This window comes from Cuculus canorus, chromosome 10, assembly GCF_017976375.1.
Source record: "Cuculus canorus isolate bCucCan1 chromosome 10, bCucCan1.pri, whole genome shotgun sequence".
Lineage (NCBI taxonomy): Eukaryota > Metazoa > Chordata > Aves > Cuculiformes > Cuculidae > Cuculus > Cuculus canorus.
This window is the reverse complement of record NC_071410.1, coordinates 21775052-21792189: the sequence shown is the minus strand read 5'-3', so window position 1 is coordinate 21792189 and position 17138 is coordinate 21775052. Positions and strand designations below refer to the sequence as shown.

Here is a 17138-nt window from a genome sequence, read left to right as displayed (position 1 = left end):
ATTTGCCTTGGTTTGATGTACTGAGTTTGATGCACCTGGTCTTGTGTTCCTCAGGATCTGGATCAGCAAGGTGCAGAAAACCATAGAATCACAGAGTGTTTGGGTTGGAAGGGACCTTAAAGCCCATCCAGTCCCACACCCTGCCATGGGCAGCGACACCTCCCACTGGATCAGGGGCTCCAAGCCCCATCCAACCTGGCCTTGAACCCCTCCAGGGATGGGGCAGCCACCACTGCTCTGGACAACCTGGACCAGGGCCTCCCCACCCTCACAGCAAAACATTCCTTCCAAAGATCTCATCTCAATCTCCCCTCTTTCAGCTGAAAACTGTTTCCCCTCTTCCTGTCCCTGATCCAGAGCCCCTCCCAGCTTTCCTGGAGCTCCTTTCATTGCTGGAATGCTGAGAAAGTCATCTCCCCCCACTTCAGAGAGAGGATGGGGAAGTGGGGAATTTGAAAGCAGAGTGAAAGCAGGAGCAAATGGCCTGAGCAGGTCACACAGACAGGTATGTCCCCTTAAGCGCAGCCACTGCCTCTGGCACAAGCTCTTCGGCAATTATCCTCTTACACCGTAAACGCAGAACTGTGGTAGGGTATGGAATGGGTCAGAACTGTGTTTTGTGGTCCCATCAGATATTGCTTTTTTTGGCTTGATCTCTTCCTTCTGAATCCTTGGTCAAAATTACATGAAGAGAATGCAGAGCACTGTTCAGAAGAGCTTAATTAACCTCAGCCAGGGAAAGAAAAGGAAGTCATAGAAGCTTTAGGGTAAAAAAAATCACATTCAGACAAATAAGTGTGAATGACCCAGATGCACCAGTTTCCTTAAGAGCCATTGAACGCAAGCTGGATGCTGTCTGCAAAGGGTGCAGGTTGATGCCACTGTCCTGCTCCATGCCCTGGGGCTTCTACCATGCTGCCCCCGAAGCTCCAACTCATTCTACCTGCTCTCGTCCCATTTTCTTCTCCATCTGTCACCTTCCTCTTAGACATCATCAAAATGCAGAGCTGGAAAGGACCCCAGGAGATCAGCTGTTCCTTTTGCAGGCTTAAGGATGATCAGATCAGCTCTGACGGATATTTGTGTAATGGTATTTCTGAAAATCTCCAAGGAATGCTGTCCCAAAGCTTCCCTTTTTTGTCTCTTATGGTGTTTAACCACTCTTATAGCTGGAAAGATTTTTTCTAGGTGTCTAATCCTATTCTCCCTCGTGGGAAATTAAGCCAAGCTGCAATCAAAATGGAGAATAATTGATCACCAGCCTCCTTAGAAGAGAAACAGCTTTCATGTCCTGTAATACCAATAGCACGTTCCCTTTAATTTATATCCTTTCTAGATTAAACAACTCAATTTATTTGGCCTTTTCCCTGCTGATCAGGTTTTGAGGGTCTTCTTTTGTATTTTTATATTTTCTTGAATTTATCTGATTTAACTAAAAAAACCTAATTTTTTTTTTCTTAGAATCACAGAATGGTTTGGACTGTAAGGGACCTTAAACCCCATCCAGTTCCACCCCTGCCATGGGCAGGGACACCTCCCACTGGATCAGGGGCTCCAAGCCCCATCCAACCTGGCCTGGAACCCCTCCAGGGATGGGGCAGCCACCGCTGCTCTGGGCAACCTGGGCCAGGGCCTCCCCACCCTCACAGCAAAACTTTTCTTTCTGAGATCTTACCTCAATCTCCCCTCTTGCAAGTGAAAACCATTCCCCCTCATCCTATCCCTGCACTCCATGATCAAGAGCCCCTCCCAGCTTTCCTGTAGGCCCCCTTTCAGTACTAAAAGGTTCTCCCCAGTGAGTTTTGTATGAATGGAAAACAGATTCTGGGGAAGAGGGGCAGAGACTCGTCTCCCCTACTCTGAGAACAGAGTCCAGTCTGCACTGCCAAATGTCCCCAAAGTGATGTCTCAAGATTTGTGCTTATACGCAGCCTCGCGTGCAGCACAGGTATCCCACCAGTGCCCTGTATATTCTGTGTTCTCTTCCTATGGAACAGAACTTCCCATCATGGAAAATGATGGAAGTTTGTTACTTAAAGGCCTTTCTTCATGCCTACAAGCAAAATATTGCAGCATTAGGGTTTGTATTTTGTTCTTTTATGCCTACAATCTACCCTAATTGTTTAGCCAGCAACAAACGAGGCTTGAAGAAGCTGAGGAGGTTTCACCATTGCTTCTTTCTTTTCTTTAGCCCTCCTGTGAATTCCCTGCTGAGTTCAGGCTCTGTAAGTACATTCTGATCAACCCATCTCTCCTTTTCTCTCTGCAGGATCTCATACGGAGAGATATTCTTTATTACAAAGGTCGCATAGACATGGATAAATATGAAGTGGTAGATATAGAAGACGGGAGAGATGATGACTTCAATGTCAGCATGAAGAATGCCTTCAAACTTCATAACAAGGAGACTGAGGAAATGCACTTATTCTTTGCCAAGAAACTGGAGGAGAAGTTACGATGGCTTAGAGCTTTCAGAGAAGAAAGGAAGATGGTAAAAGAAGATGAAAAGATAGGTGAGGAATATGAAATGAATCTGAAAGAAGATTGTAGGTAATGCTTAATTGTGCCCCAATTGTTGGGAGAAGCCCATTTTTTTTGGTATTAGAATACAGTTCAGCATTGTTCGAATGTCCTTGGTTGCTCTCATAGTCATAAATAGGTCTCTTTCCAATTCATTTACTAGTAATTTTGGCCCTCAATAAACAAATTCTGCACATAGCTTCAGGCCTGGACCTCTGTGGGGTACTGGAGGAAGTCTTTAGCCTTCTGATTTCAGAGGCTCCTGGCTGCATCATTTCTGCTCTGCTTATAATCATGTCTCGTGCAGGCTAGGAGGGCAACAACGTCAATGACTTATCAGCCGTGCCTTTCCGTTGGCATCAGCCCATAAATTGACTGTAACCAGTGCCAGTTCAGGCTCAGTTTGTGTTGCTCAGCTGTAAAGCACCGGGCATGTTTATGATACTGTATAATAATGGGTCTAATCTTACTTTTCATACAGCCCCTGCACAAGTGAGATTGTAGAGAGGCCTGTCCTTTCAAGGAAGATTTGCTTTTCAGTAAAATACTGGCCCGTACACCCAGCTCACTGGGTGATGCTTTGCCACCCAGGGCATTCTGTGTTTGCCAAGCAGTGCAGAACATTCCCCCCCTCCCCCAAAAGAAAAGAGGCTTTGTAAGCAACCTTCTGAATTGTGTTTGCCGTGTTCCCTTTTTCAGGCTTTGAAATTTCTGAAAATCAAAAGCGGCAAGCGGCAATGACAGTAAAGAAAGTCAGTAAACAAAAAGGTAACCGGCAACACGCACTGTGCCTGGTGATGTGAGGGTGGAGCGGGCTGGGCTGAATCCTGCTGGGTTAGGATCCAGCATCCCTCTTGAACTTCCCCTTCCTCTTTTTTTATACAATACCGTTTGTGCTTTGTATCCTTTCTTAATGTAACTGTGGGCCAAATTAATCTCTGGTCTGATGTGGTTGAAGCCAGTGGACTTTCACCAGAGATGAATTTGATCTCATGTCTCTAGTCTGATGTCCAGAAGCTGTCCCTGGGGCAGAAATCGATCTCTCTATCTCAGTTGTTTATCTCAGGCTGAAATCAGAGTGAGTGCGGAGATGTGTAAGGGTTCTGCTAATTCCCAGAGTCTCCCATTAGCAAAGAAAGTAAGTTGGCTAAAATGCTGGAGATGGTGATGGATCTACCCTTCCCTGCACTAGGAAGGGGACTTTCATGTTTCCTGGGGCTGCCTGCAACTTTTTGAGGACAGCGCAGTAGCATCAGCTCTGGGAAGTGAAGTATCTTAGTAAAGACATTCTATCTCTCTAACGTTAGCTTCATTTTCCCTCCAACACAGGCTGCAGCTGACTAATAAATGCTTATTAATCAAAGTTTCAACAGGCAAAACAGCCAGCGTTAATTATCAAAAACTCTAGCAGCTACAGGTTTTGAAATAGGAAATAGGGACAGAAAGTCAGAGAGGTCATTTTTCAAGTTTGCCAAAGCTTCACAAAGTCGTAGGCATAGCATTTCATTACCAAAGAGCCTATACCTGGGGTTTGAGAGAACTCGTCAACTCCTTGGCTATAGTCAGTTCCAGACAGATCTGTCCCCACTCTGTACAGGCACTGGGTTGGTTTCTGCAATAGCTGAAGGAGCTCTTTGCTTTCTGCCTCACCTGTTTGTTGTCTACTGGTTTTGCTGGTCCAGTAGTGGCTCACTAGGCCAACTGTAAACACCTTGGTTTGCTGTGTTTCTCCATTGTCATTAGTCTTCTCCTTTCTACTGACTTCCTATGTTGTCTTCTGAGATGTTCTAACAACTCTCCTGGCCAGATATGCACACCCCCAAAAACGGGCCCAGGGACCATGTATTTTGCTCAATTTACCTCTAGTTCAGGCAGAAGTGGACGCTGTCACAGTTTTGCAGGTTCACCCCTCACCACTTGCATGCTTCTCCCTCAGCACGGAAGCAACCGTGGAGATTATGGCAACTGGAAAAGTAGAGACGCTGACTTGCATGGTGGCCACAACAAAAACAGTTTTAACTATTATATGCTGATGAATTAATTATATTATTAATTAATTAAGGTGTTAATTAATTAATAATTGTACTGTTCAGTCATTAAGCAACACAGTTCAAAGGTGCCTGAGCATGCCTACCAGTATTCCCACTTAAATCATGGACTTGCATCCTAACAAATATAATATAGGCATATGAACCATACTTATTTCTTACACAGCAGTTGCTCTCTTGTTTTCTCTCTTTCTCTCTCTTTCTCTCTGAGATGATAAAGGAGGCGCTATTATCTTAGACTTCACTGACTATGAAATTAATTAGCTCCTAAAACACCAGTCAGCATTTATTTTATGAAGACCGAGCTTACGCTGTAACACTGGCAGTTGTTTTTACGAGATGAAGTTCTCGAGTCAGAGAGCAATCCAGTCCAACCCTAAGCATCAGGTGAAGTGGAGCCTTGGTTGTTTTGCTTGAGACACAAGTGCTGAAAAAAAACAAATAGGGTCATTAGATGAGTAGCTCTGTTTCTTTTGTCCTGCATTGTGGTGATCATAACCCAGTCTCAGATTAATTAAATTAAGTACCGGCACTTAATGTTTTGCTGAAAACTCTTAGTTTTCTTACTCTGTGGTTTGTCTTGTGCCCAACACCCAAAGGGAGGCGTGAGGCTGCCGGTGCTGGGAGCTGGTGGCATTGCTTGGAGGAGCGAGGCAGGACGGAATTCCAGAGCGATGGCTTTTAGGGATGGATTTTTTGAATCTTGCCTTATGCATTTTACATATATTGTCAACCATTCTTTTGCCAAAGGCCTCGGCAGGCTCTTGGGGCTGTCTTTCTGAGGCTGAGGTGCAGCTTGTGGGGCTGGGAGCAGGCAGCCAGGTGTGCCTGTGCCAGGAGCTTAGAATCATAGAGAGCTTTGGGTTGGGTGGGACCTTTACAGGTCACCCAGTCCAACCACCCTGCAGGAGCAGAGACATCTTTAAGCAGATCAGGTTGCTCAGAGCTCCATCAGGTTGCTGTCTGCAGGCGCTGTTCACTGGTGTTGTGCCCTCCCACATAGCCTCCCACAGCACGATGGTAGGATGGTAGCGTTGGAAGGGGCTTGAAGTTGGTTTTGGAGCATCGGTTAGACCTTCAAAGTAGTAAACTCCTTTAGGAGTAGGAATACAGGTTTTGGAGCATCAATTCGACCTGGAAAGCAGTGAACTGCTTTAGGAGTAGGAATACTTCCACTGCATTCAGCTATTTATTCATTTAAATTTAGGGGCTTTGCAGAGCAGGTCTCCGTGGCTACTGCAGGGTTTGTTGGCTCAGCAGCTCGCCCTGGCACATCAACAGCTGCTCCTGTGTCAGCAGATGCCTATTACAGACTGGTTTCTAGATTACCTCAGTGCTTCCCTCCACCTCTTAAATAGGAAACCATGGTAATTTCCCTGTCACAGAATACGTAAGGAAGAGAGAAAAGTCATGAAGGAGGTGAAATGGAAAATGCAATCAGCTTTGTTAGAGGTGAAGCAGAAAAGTATTTTTCAAATAGTATAAAATGCTGTTTATTTCATGTGCTGTTGTACCATACCTCCCAGAAGTATTACTCTGGAGCTGGCTGGTGTGTGTTTGAAAAGGGCTCATTTAAACTGCCACGCGCTGCAGTATGCACAGAGGAGACACTGAGACATCAGCTGGTAGCAGGAGAAGAAACTTTCAGACTTGGCTTTTTACATGAATGAAAATTTATACACGTGCTTCAGAGAGAATACTGTTTTGAGAAGTGTCTGATCCCAAAGTCAGGGTCCCCTCTGGAAACAACCCCCTCCTAATGCTCACATCTGCACAGAAATGCATGCGCGTGTGCAGTGCCAGGCTGACATCCAAATCGCTGGAATGATGCGCAGGACAGCTCTTCGGACCCATGCTATGAGCCAGCTCCTTCATGCCCCTCTAGTGTTTGGGCCTATTCTATTGCATCTTCATTGCTGACAAGATTGATGTGGCCCTGACATGTTTCCCCATCCTATTCACACGTGTAGGCATTGCCTCGGGGGGTTCAAAGCAGCTGAGTGACACAAGCGATAGCAGACTAACTGCTTTCAAACAGAGGGGCATTTGCATTTTCAGATAATCGGGGTCACTTCCCTTGTTTCACAGAGCTTCCCACAGTGTAGGTGAAAGAACAGAGCTAATCGTGTTCTTGGGGATATTTCCCCACAGATTCAGAGAAGCCTCAGAGCTCATCCCGTTGTTTGTCGAACACAGACCCTCCCCAAGCCCTCCCCGATGCAGGCATCAGGCAGTGCCCGGCTGCAGCTTGCCCACGCTCTTTGTGCTTTGGGTCCACAAGCACGAGTCTCATCAATGATAGTATAGATAGAGGCTTCTTACTCACAGTGTTTGTAACACAGCTGGACTCAGCATTTTCATCTGAGATCCAGTCAGGTATAGAAGCTAAGGAAAATTGTGAATTACAGAATCATAGACTGACCTGAGTTGGAAGGGACCCACAAGGACCATGGAGTCCAACTCCTGTCCCTGCACAGGACAACCCCAACATTCACACCGTGGGGCTGAGGGCCTTGGCCAAATGCTTCTGGAATATTGTCAGGCTCGGTGCCATGACTGCTTCCTGGAAGCTGTTCCAGTGCTCCACCACCCTCTGTGGGAAGAACCTTTTCCTAATATTAAACCTAAATTCAGCTGTCAGTTCTTGGCTGGGAGACCTCTAAGGATGGTGCTGGTGACTCGGCATTGGGCATTTGCTTCTGAGCAAGTTTTCCAGGGGAGTTTTTTTGTTGAGATGTGAAATTGGCTTCTTGGGTTTTCCATTCGCTCTTGTTCAAAGAGCCAATATATTGAAATCAATGCCATATTGAGATTCCAACTGAAATAAGTCTGTCAGCCCAGATTCTCCTGCACTTTTGTTTTGGTGAGGGAATTTATGTAAAGGGCAGTGTTGCTACCCATAAGAAGCTGCATTTCAGGGAGTGATAGATTAATTTATCCCTTCCTATCAATGAAATGGGCAGAATGATATTTGCTATCAGTGTGCAGAGTGCTGGAGGAGAGGGGGGCTACATAAACACAAAATGGGATAAATTAGTTTTCACCTGGCTTTGATTCGTAAAGCCTTAGTATTATTTATTCCACCTTGCCTTGCTTATCACATGAGGGATCATTATCTTAATGTCTAGTCTAATGACCTCAAGTCGCAGTAACAGACTTAATAAGTAGACTCAGGAAGGTCAAGTTAGCTCAGTATTTGAAGATACAGTGGTTGGCTGTGGAATAGCCAGGACATAACATTCCTGTTTTCCTCTGTTGCATTTCTCAAGATGCAGTTACCCCTTTTCCCTCCCTCTTCTTCCAAAACTGAGGAGTTAGGCTAGTGGTTAGAAAAGTAAGCCAAGGCATATCCTCCTCACCAGTACCATCCCTGGTAACACCTACCTTTTACAAGCTGTTGAGTGAAATCCCTGGCTGTGTAAAGAGCCATGGCCAAGGAATCGCTCTTGAGTGGAGCGAGTAGGACAGAATTTGAGTTGGGTAGTTCAATGTGGCAGTGTAAAGCAGTGAAACCCGTGGCTGCTCAGGACTGTCTTTGGAGGCAGATAGTTCCTGTTCACCACTGCCAGACACACTTCTTGTTGGGAAAACTATGTCTGCAGTCAGGGGGCAGAATTAGGTATCAGATACAGCATAGTTTGCCAGCACCAAATGTAAGAGCAACCAAGTGAGTTGTGGTGAAGTGCTTTGAGATCCTCTGTTGAGATGTGCTGAAGAAATGCAAAGGGCTGTACCCGTTCAGCCATTGCTGCCTCTGATTTCTTTAACTTGTCAATATTGCAGGACTAATTAACCGTACAACAATTAGTGTTCTTAAGTAATGTTCCCACCTACACCACATTGTGTATGGGTTACAATATTCAGGAGGGAGCTGAATTTATGGGATTTTTGAGCATGGCTCCTGAAGGATGCAAGTTGGCTCAGCTGCTAGCAAGATCACAGGTAGATAAAAGGTTCCTTAGCGTAGCACTGCTTCTCTTTCTACCAGCAGCCTCCACTCAGCCAGTAGAGAAAGCAGGCGTTGGTATTCTATTGTCTCCCACTCAGTTCTGGCCATGAGCAGCGTGGTATCTAGACAGCTAGGTAGAAGAAAAGCATATGAAATAGCTCCTGATCAAAGGATAAGCTAAAATTTTAAAGGCTGAAGATGGAATAAATAGCTTGCAAGGCAAGTTTCCATGGTTATATACAGGCAAATCTGAGTGTATTTTTTGTGTGTTTTGTATTAACTCTGGAAAGGTCAATGTAAATGTAGCTGTCCTGCTCTATTGTACCTGGCTCTGTCTGCACGTCTCCATGTGGACTGCCTGTGAGTTAACAGCATGCTCCTTGATCTTCACGTGCTACTGAAGTCGTGTTGTAACCTCCAGTAGAAGAGACTCTGAAAAAAATGAACTAGAAGGGGAAAAAAGAGGGAGTTTTAAACCTTTTTAATTGTCTTTTTCTGAGCTGAGAAATCAAAAAAATTCCAAGTGACGTTGCCTGCTGCTAAAAGAAGAGATGATTCCAATTGACAGCACAGCATCTCTCTTTACCCGTTTTGTCTAGCCAAATTGTAAACCCTGGAGTTTGCTTTTTCTCATTCTGAACAGATTGCCACAACCCCCACCCTGCTGAACGGTCTCGCTCTGCAGCTGCAGCCTTTATATACTGCTACAGTGCAGAATTACGCATGGACCAGCAGAAGGAGCTCCAGGTCTGGTCGTTGGTGCAGAGCTGCTTCCTTTACGCCTTGGGAAGGCAGCGCAGCAGCTTTGTCTAGAAATCATAACTTACCTATCGATTCTTTCCCTTTGTGCTATGAATTCTCTTCACCCAGCAGCCCAGAACTTCATTGGAAAAGAGCTTTGCTCGTTTCTTTCTGTTGAATTGCAGTGGAGGTATGGCTTTGCCTAGGAAAAAATATCCCTCAAGGGACAGTTCTGCACAGTGGCCCCCAGTTCTGATGAGGGAGCAGAATAGAAGAATCCCAGGTCATGCTTTTTCCCAGATTTGCTCCACGTGTGGAGCAGAAGATGTGAAGATGAGGTGAATCTCTCTCCCCTGCCCTCCCTCCCCCATCCCTGTGTTCCACCTCAGCAAGAACATGGGTATGGCGTAACGAACCCACGCGTTCCTGGGGCACCTCAAGCTGTTGCAACGTAATATCACAGTTTGACAAGAAAATGTGTTAGTTCGGAATTATCAGCCTGACTTGCCAGAGCACAGATGTGTTTATTTGCATGACCACAAACACACGGTAACTCTGCATGCCATTGAGATGATTTTCATCATTTAGGCCATGGAGGCCATGCGATAAATATGAGAAATATGCAAACCTTCAGCTGCTTATTCAAGTAGAACCAGCCAGGAGCTTTTGACGTTCATCCAGCTTAGATGTTCATGCCAGTAGCCTAGATCCTCGAGCAGGGCCACACGAACGACTTGGAAAATACGGGTCTGAGCTTCTTTATTGAGGGCAGTGGCAGTGTGTGCATGGGTATGTTCCAAGCAAGAATAGATGTTTTTCAGGAGTTCGGACCGAAAAAGGCTATTTGGGGAAAGAACTGAATGGGGTTTGGTAATGATCTGGCCAGGGGAGTCTGCCTTTTTCTCTTTTGGAGAAGACAGACTATGGATTACATTCTTTGCAGTGTTAACTCCATCAGTGTCAATTGACTTCAGCCAGACTGTCATTTCTCTACTTCTTCAGCTTTCCAAGTGCATCACATTTTGCTGATCCAGGAGATTGCGTAGCATTTCTTTATCATAATTAAAATACATTAGTTCACCCTCCACAAATTAATTGCTTTAGAGACACTAAAGAGCTCAGCCCAGCTCAGCGTGGCAGACTGGATGCATCACGGGGCTGACTGCCACTCTGCAGCCACAGGATGCAAAAAGACTTTGGGCCATGTCATTACAGCAATGTGGTCTTAAGGTCTTCCAAAACTAGCAACAATTGCTGCTTTAGATTCACAACTGTTTTGTGCTGTAGAAAATTAGTTAGTAATCTTGGTGGCACAAGATTTGAAGCAATTCCTGGTCCTTTGGTCAGTTGAAGATCCAAACCACTTAGGAGAGAGAAGAAGATGTATTTCCCAGCTGTAGCCATGTGAGAGACATCTACCAGATCCCAGCCTTCCCACAGATTCTAATACTCCTCACCAATCTCTGCTGGGAAACGTGGCCAATACACTAAAGGCTGGTGGCCTTCAGGAGAATGTCTTTGCTCTTATATGGGTTCAGGGCTAGAGTTTGCCCTCCAGAGCAGACTCTGCAGTTGGTTACACTGCCCACACATTGGCCTGCCTTCCAGCGAGGCAACTCAGAGCAGGATGGTGGTAGAAGAAGGAGTGGAAGAGGTAGGGCAGAGTTGAGTACAAGCCCATGCTCTACCTTTATGGGGTAAATTCATATTGGCAGTTGGAGGCTGCCAACGAGGATGGTACAGAAGTCGTCTCAGGTATCCTAGAACTGACCCCATTCCAGGTTTGACCCCAGGACAGTGAGGACTCTGAGGCTGCACTCTGCTCTGCAGGCTTTTTGTAGGAGAGAAGAACTTGGGAAAGACAGAGTAGAAGACTTGTTGTTGAGTAGCCATTCCGGCACGCAGATACAAATGCAGAACATCTCCAGGTTTTTCTTTTCAAATAAGTTTGAAGCATTAACCATGATGAACTTGTTAAAGGTTAATAAGTGTGGAGCATTTTTTGTCCACTGTGAGGAAAGGTCTTGGTTGCTCCCTGCAGCGGACAGAGCACTGCATGATTTGATGGCATTTGCTGTAAAGAAGGAGAAATCAGTTAGACATAGTCAAGATGATACCTCCATTTGGGCTGAGGATTTTAACAGCCCTTGATTTGTGAATTCTGTCACAAGCAGAAGTGAATTAATTCTCTTTCCTGAAGCCAAGCTAAAGCTTTAGCTTTGTGTCTAAAGGAGGTCCTGAATTATAATGCGGCAACGTATAACAGTTGACAGATGTTCTCCGTGAGCACCCTTTGTGAGGCTTTTCCCTTTGTCTGTAAGTACTTGACTGTGTGCAGCCTCCCTGTGCCCAGGCTGGCCGGCGCTAGTCCCACCAAGCATGTGTTTGTGTGTGGGTAGGAACTGCTAACTGAATGCAAAGAGTCGCATTTCTTTGACACACGGTTGCTGTGGTACCTGGGTGCTAATCACCGTATTTTGCCTTCTCTAGCACCTTCCCAGCCGAGGATCTCAAAGTGTTTTACAAACATTAATTAATTTAGCTTCACAACCCTCGTGTGAGGTAGGTGGGTGATGCCATCCCGCTTTCCAGATGAGGACACTGATCTACTTGAGTAGAGTCACCTCGCTCCTGCGGGTAAAACCTGGGGAGGCAATGGCCTTGAGATGGCCCTTGCGAAGCTTGCCACCCGTCATGCGGCCGGGGCTGCCCTCCCAGCGGAAGGAAGAGCAGTTCTGCATGCAGCAGAGGGGATCCAGAGATGGCCAGAGCTTACAGCAACCTGCTTCGCAGCCCTGCTCCTCCCTCCTTCCTGCCCTTCTCTGGAGTTGTGGTTTCCAGCTGATCACGCTACCCTGGGGCTGAAGGAGGGATTACCCCCCAATCAGTGGTGTTGTGGGGAAGGAGATACAGACTTAGCTATGTTACTGTTCCCTGTAGTCCACATACTGGCGGTGAAGTACCTCCCTTCTGTTCCACTGCAACTCACCCAGAGCCACCCTTTCTACACTGTCCTATAGAAAAGGTTGCTTAGGTCCCAGCTTGCCGAGCCTCCCTTTTCCATGGGAAAGCTGTGAGAGCAGCATCCCCTCGCCCCGTTATTGCACAGGACCTATTGATTCACATATGTGGCCTTAATGCATCTAGAAGCGTAGCCTGGCCAGTCCATCCATTGCCACCAGTTTGGATTGAGCAGAATCAGCCTTTTCTGCATTGTGTGCAGCCGTTTTGGGCTGAAATCAGACTGGTACATTTAAAATGAACCCTATGGAAAAGTCCTACAAACTTTCCTAAAGGAAACAAGTTGCTCTTTGATAGGCAGAGTAGGTGCTGAAGTGGCAAAGGTCCCTTCAGCTTCCTCCCAAGCAGTTCTGCTCCATTCTCGTGCCGGAGCCGGCGCTGAGTGCTCCTCGGGGTGACGCTGCTCGGGGCTGGACACCGGGGCATGTTGGGGCGCAACAGCTTTCCAAGCTTAGCTGGGAGGGAGGGTGAAAACGAGATTCAAGCGTTAAGTTTTGCGAGTTGTCTTCCTTGTCCGAACAGATTGATATTGCTTGTAGCCTGGCCACGTGTTCGTGCCTCGTTGGGTCACACAGGACTTTTCCATGAGGGCAGGCAAAACTCCGCCAATACAAAGTCATGGACCTTTGGCAAATATTCAGCTCGTGGTCTAGTGTAGGCAGCCTTGGAGCGGCATGTTCAGGCAGCTGCTGCGTTCCTCCATAGATTTGCTGTCTCCAGCACATCTCCCTGTTGTTTGGGACCCTGATTATGAAGTGATAGCATGACGAAGAAAGACTATTGACCCAATTGTGCTTTGACTGATCTGTTTCTTTTTCCCCCCAATCATCGATGCAGGTGTGAGCTACTCCAAGTCGGTTCCTCCAGCCTACCCACCACCCCAGGATCCATTAAATCAGGGACAATACATGGTGACAGATGGCATATCCCAGTCCCAGGTCTTCGAGTTCACCGAACCCAGACGCAGCCAGGCACCATTCTGGCAAAACTTCAGCAGGTTAACACCATTCAAAAAATAATACCTAGAGAGATGGAGAATTTTAACTTAAAAGAACTAAAAATTTAAAAATAAAAATAAATAAAATTATATTTATAGATGGACCTTTTTTCGGAGAAGCACTGTTGCAACTAAATATATATACATATATATATATATATATATACACACTTTAAAAATAATAATATATATACATATATGTGTATATATAGAAGGACCAAAAACTTTTTTTGTTGTTTTTGGGAAGCAATCTGCTACTAGATTCTAGGAAGCACCAATGATTTCTAACCATGTGACCTATTTTGTTTTATTCCTTTGGTCGGACATCTCCTTTTTTTGTTTGTTTGTTTTTCCTTTTCTTCTTCATTTTCATTCAAGTCATCATTGGCATCCCAGGACGCTTTCTCGCTTGTGTGAAGTCGTCCTCGAAGTTCCTCATGGACTACATCGGTGTATATTTTATTTGATTTTATTTATGGGAGGGGGGAATGTTATTTGGTTTTTGGAGTGCCGGGAGGTCTCTGCTCCCTCTCCCTCCCTCTCCATCCCTCCCTTGGCTCTCCCTGGAATGACCATTTCAATGAAGAACATCGCCCCATGCCCATCCCGTCTTGCATTCTCTGGTCCTACTTGTGCCTGTCTGGATGTGCTCCCTGTGCCCATGCTCCACTGCGCAGTATTTCTCTGGCTTTATCCGTTTTGCTGTGGGCAGGTGAAACCAAGCAGAAGGGGATCAGCTCTGCTGGAAGCGAGAAACGGGTTCTCCTCAGTTGATTTCTTTATTCTGTTTTTTAAGCACTGTCTTTTTCTCAATTCTGTGTGATCTGTTCACACTCAGAGCAAGACTGAGAAAAGAACATCAGGGGCTTTTATTTCTTTATTTGTATTTAGGTTCCGTGGGGTGCATTTTAGGTTTTTTTTTTATTTGCATTTATTTCCGTGGGGTTCTCTTTGGTTTCTTTTCTTTTTAAGCTGAGACACAACTCTGAAAAGCCCACTCCTATCTTTGTTTTTCCACGCAAAGATAAAAGCTTAAAAACTGATGGCTTCACGTCCTGCATCCCAGCTAGAGGAAAATTGGCTATTGGGCTGCGACAAATGGCCATTTTTCTTTCTTCAGGAACTAAGGTCCCATCCCGTCTCCACACCCACAGCTGCGCAGTACTGCATTAATGAACTCCTAATTGCTAATTAACAGGAGCAATGATCCCAAGAGTGGGGACTATGAGCACTCACTGCCTGCTCTGTTCTCTTACTGCCGTCCCGAGTGAACCGGGAGCTGCCGGTAGGGACCCGCTGGCAGGGGGATCATTGCCCGAGTCCCTGGAAGTATTGACCTGATAGTGCAGGAGGAGTTGAGAACTGCCTTTCAGTACAGATGTGAACCGAGCGATTTAGCCGTATGACCACGGTTACGTCACCTAATCTCAGCCAGCGATTGGTTTAATCCAAACAGCATCACTGGCTCAGCAGGGTGGTAGCATTGTCAGCAGGCTCAGGGTGGGTTAACCAAACTCTACAGGTCTCTTTCTCTCTCTTTTTCTCCCTCTGGAGAATCATACCCCTATTTTCAAAGACACTTCCTACAATTTCAGCCGTGTTGGGAAGCACAGAAGCTGATGTTTCAGCTTGTAAAACAGATCATTGTGCGCTGGGAGGATTTTGTTTCCTAGGGCAAATGAGGCTGTTTAACCAGACTGAGATAATGAACTTAAACACTCTGCAGAGCTATTCTGCAAGCTCCTTTGAAAACGTGGGAGGAAGTGATTGATCATGGCATTTATCACTTTATTTCGGATATGACACACCACATCAGCACCCCGGTGAGTGTGGAGATGGATTTTTTCCTCCGCTAAGAAAAACAGGAGGATTGGAATTGCAGAGTGTGGTATCAGTATTTCCGCGGAGCCTGTTTTATTTCAGGGCATTACAGGGCAGTGGCCGTGTTTTTTTATCGAAGTACAAAAATAATCTCAGCACTTTTTAGTAATCTAGAAACTATCAATAAACAGTAAAGGCAGATGAAGGTTTTGGAGAGGAAGAGGGGCCCCGTTGTGACAGGCAGCAGTGAAACACTGGGAATCCCAAATAGGAAGCCACCCAACTTTATAGCAGAACTCATTTTTATGCTCTTTTGTATCTTTGCATATTTATGGTCAGATTTTAATATTGACTGCAGCAAATATTCTTTTGTTTCTTTAACAGCATGGGTATTTAAGGAAGTGAATGAGATGGGTTCTCAGCAGTTAAATGTTTTTCTGTTTCTGAATGGCTGGAGAGATGCAGAGAGAGAAAGAAAGAGAGAGAGATTACAAACTGTTGACAACATGATGAAAATTACCTTTATTCCTTTGCCTTTTTAATTGCTTAGGGGAAAAAAAAATAACAAGCACATTAGTTAAGCCTGTTCATTTACTGTTTTGTGCCTCAGAGAGTGAGAATGAGACATCCATAATTTTTATGAGAAGATGCTTCCTAAGTATTCAGCACTAGAAAAAAAGAAACACCACCGCCACACCATTATTTGCATCATAAATCAAGACTCGCTTGATCTGACAAGGCCACTTGTTGGACCCGCAGCTTCTTTCTTAAATGGAAAGCCAAATCAAACTAGCGTTGCTAGCGCTTGCCGAAGCCAGGCGGCCGGCAAAGCAGATGCAGGATTTGTTCCGGAGGGAAGAGGGGCTTGGCTCTCAGGCATGGCATCCAAAGACAGCTCTTCCCCTTCATAAGTTGCCAAGGTGCTGCAAGAGATGGAGCATTATCACAACGAAGAACCAGCACTGGGTGCCACTTTTACTGCCTACTGGGACTTTCCCGATAGGGCGCAGGGTTGGGCTGCCTCGCATGTCCGCAAGCGCTGGAAGCAGCGCAGATGCAATCAGATTGGGGTGATTTTTGGCTGAGCATCTGATACAGACTTTCATTTCAATGCCAGACAGGAGGAACCCACTTACCATTCCATATGCAGAGAAAAGAGAGTTGTAACAAACTTTTATGTTTACGGTATTTCTCTGGCTGAATCGAATTTTATATATATATATATATAAAAAAAAATACCCTCTTCCCTAGGTAAACGACATGTATTACCCCTTGACCTAGACACTAGAACAGAGGATCTTAATTTTAAGACTTTCGCCTCCCCACCCTCTCCAAAAAAATCAAACAAGAACCAACCTAGGTGCATCTAACAGTTGTAAATAGAAAATAATACATAGAGAAATATATTTGAAATCTGTTTCAGTTTCTGGACGGTCGCTGCCCGTCCGTTGCAATGTTATTGATAGTACACTGTGGTGCTTTGGGTTTCTGGTTTTGTTCTCTTTATGCTCTGTCATCTTTTCATTGCAGCTACATTTCAGGGAACATGTATATTTAGTAGCTATTGTAAGTTCTGCATGGCATCACCGAGCTTATTTTTCCTTAAGAAGAAAAGAAGAGGCTGTAGGAGTTTCAAGGCACTATTGACGACAGGGACTTGTAGCAGAGAATTTAAAAATTTAAAAAAAAAAATGTTTTTAAAATTCTAGTTTGAAGCCAAATACTGATATTTTAGTGCTTTTGGGGTTTTAACAGTAAGAGCAAAAAAAAAAAGACAAAAAAAAAAATGGATTTTGGTAACCCAGCTGATCCGCACTTGCCAGTTTTATTATTTTGTTTATATGGGACTGTTTGACTCTGTCAAACAAGTGTCAAAGTTGTGTGTATAAAACAAACAAACAAAAAAAAAGTGGTTAAAAAAGTGTTGTAAAGACACTGAGCCTTATGAAAATATTTATGGAATTAAATAAAAAGAAGTGAAAAGGCACCTGAAGGCATTTCCCATCATTTCGCTCAGAGCGGTCTCTCTCTTCTCCCAAAG

At 45.1% G+C, this 17138-nt stretch overlaps 1 protein-coding gene across 8 annotated transcripts in view; it reads left to right on the top strand.

Annotated features, from left to right (window-relative positions):
• ARHGEF9 (Cdc42 guanine nucleotide exchange factor 9) overlaps positions 1-16918 on the top strand; it is a 201798-nt gene extending 184880 nt beyond the window's left edge. For 6 of the 8 annotated variants that reach the window (XM_054075195.1, XM_009566278.2, XM_054075191.1 and 3 more), the window contains 3 exons: positions 2270-2513; positions 3220-3288; positions 13117-15155. In XM_054075195.1, coding sequence (XP_053931170.1) covers positions 2270-2513; positions 3220-3288; positions 13117-13298 — 495 coding nt within the window. In that variant the 3' untranslated portion in view covers positions 13299-15155. Of the gene's footprint in view, positions 1-2269; positions 2514-3219; positions 3289-13116; positions 15156-15707 lie in introns of those variants that run through there. The other 2 variants (XM_054075192.1, XM_054075197.1) reach the window with 2 other exon arrangements.
• The last annotated feature ends 220 nt before the right edge of the window (positions 16919-17138 follow it).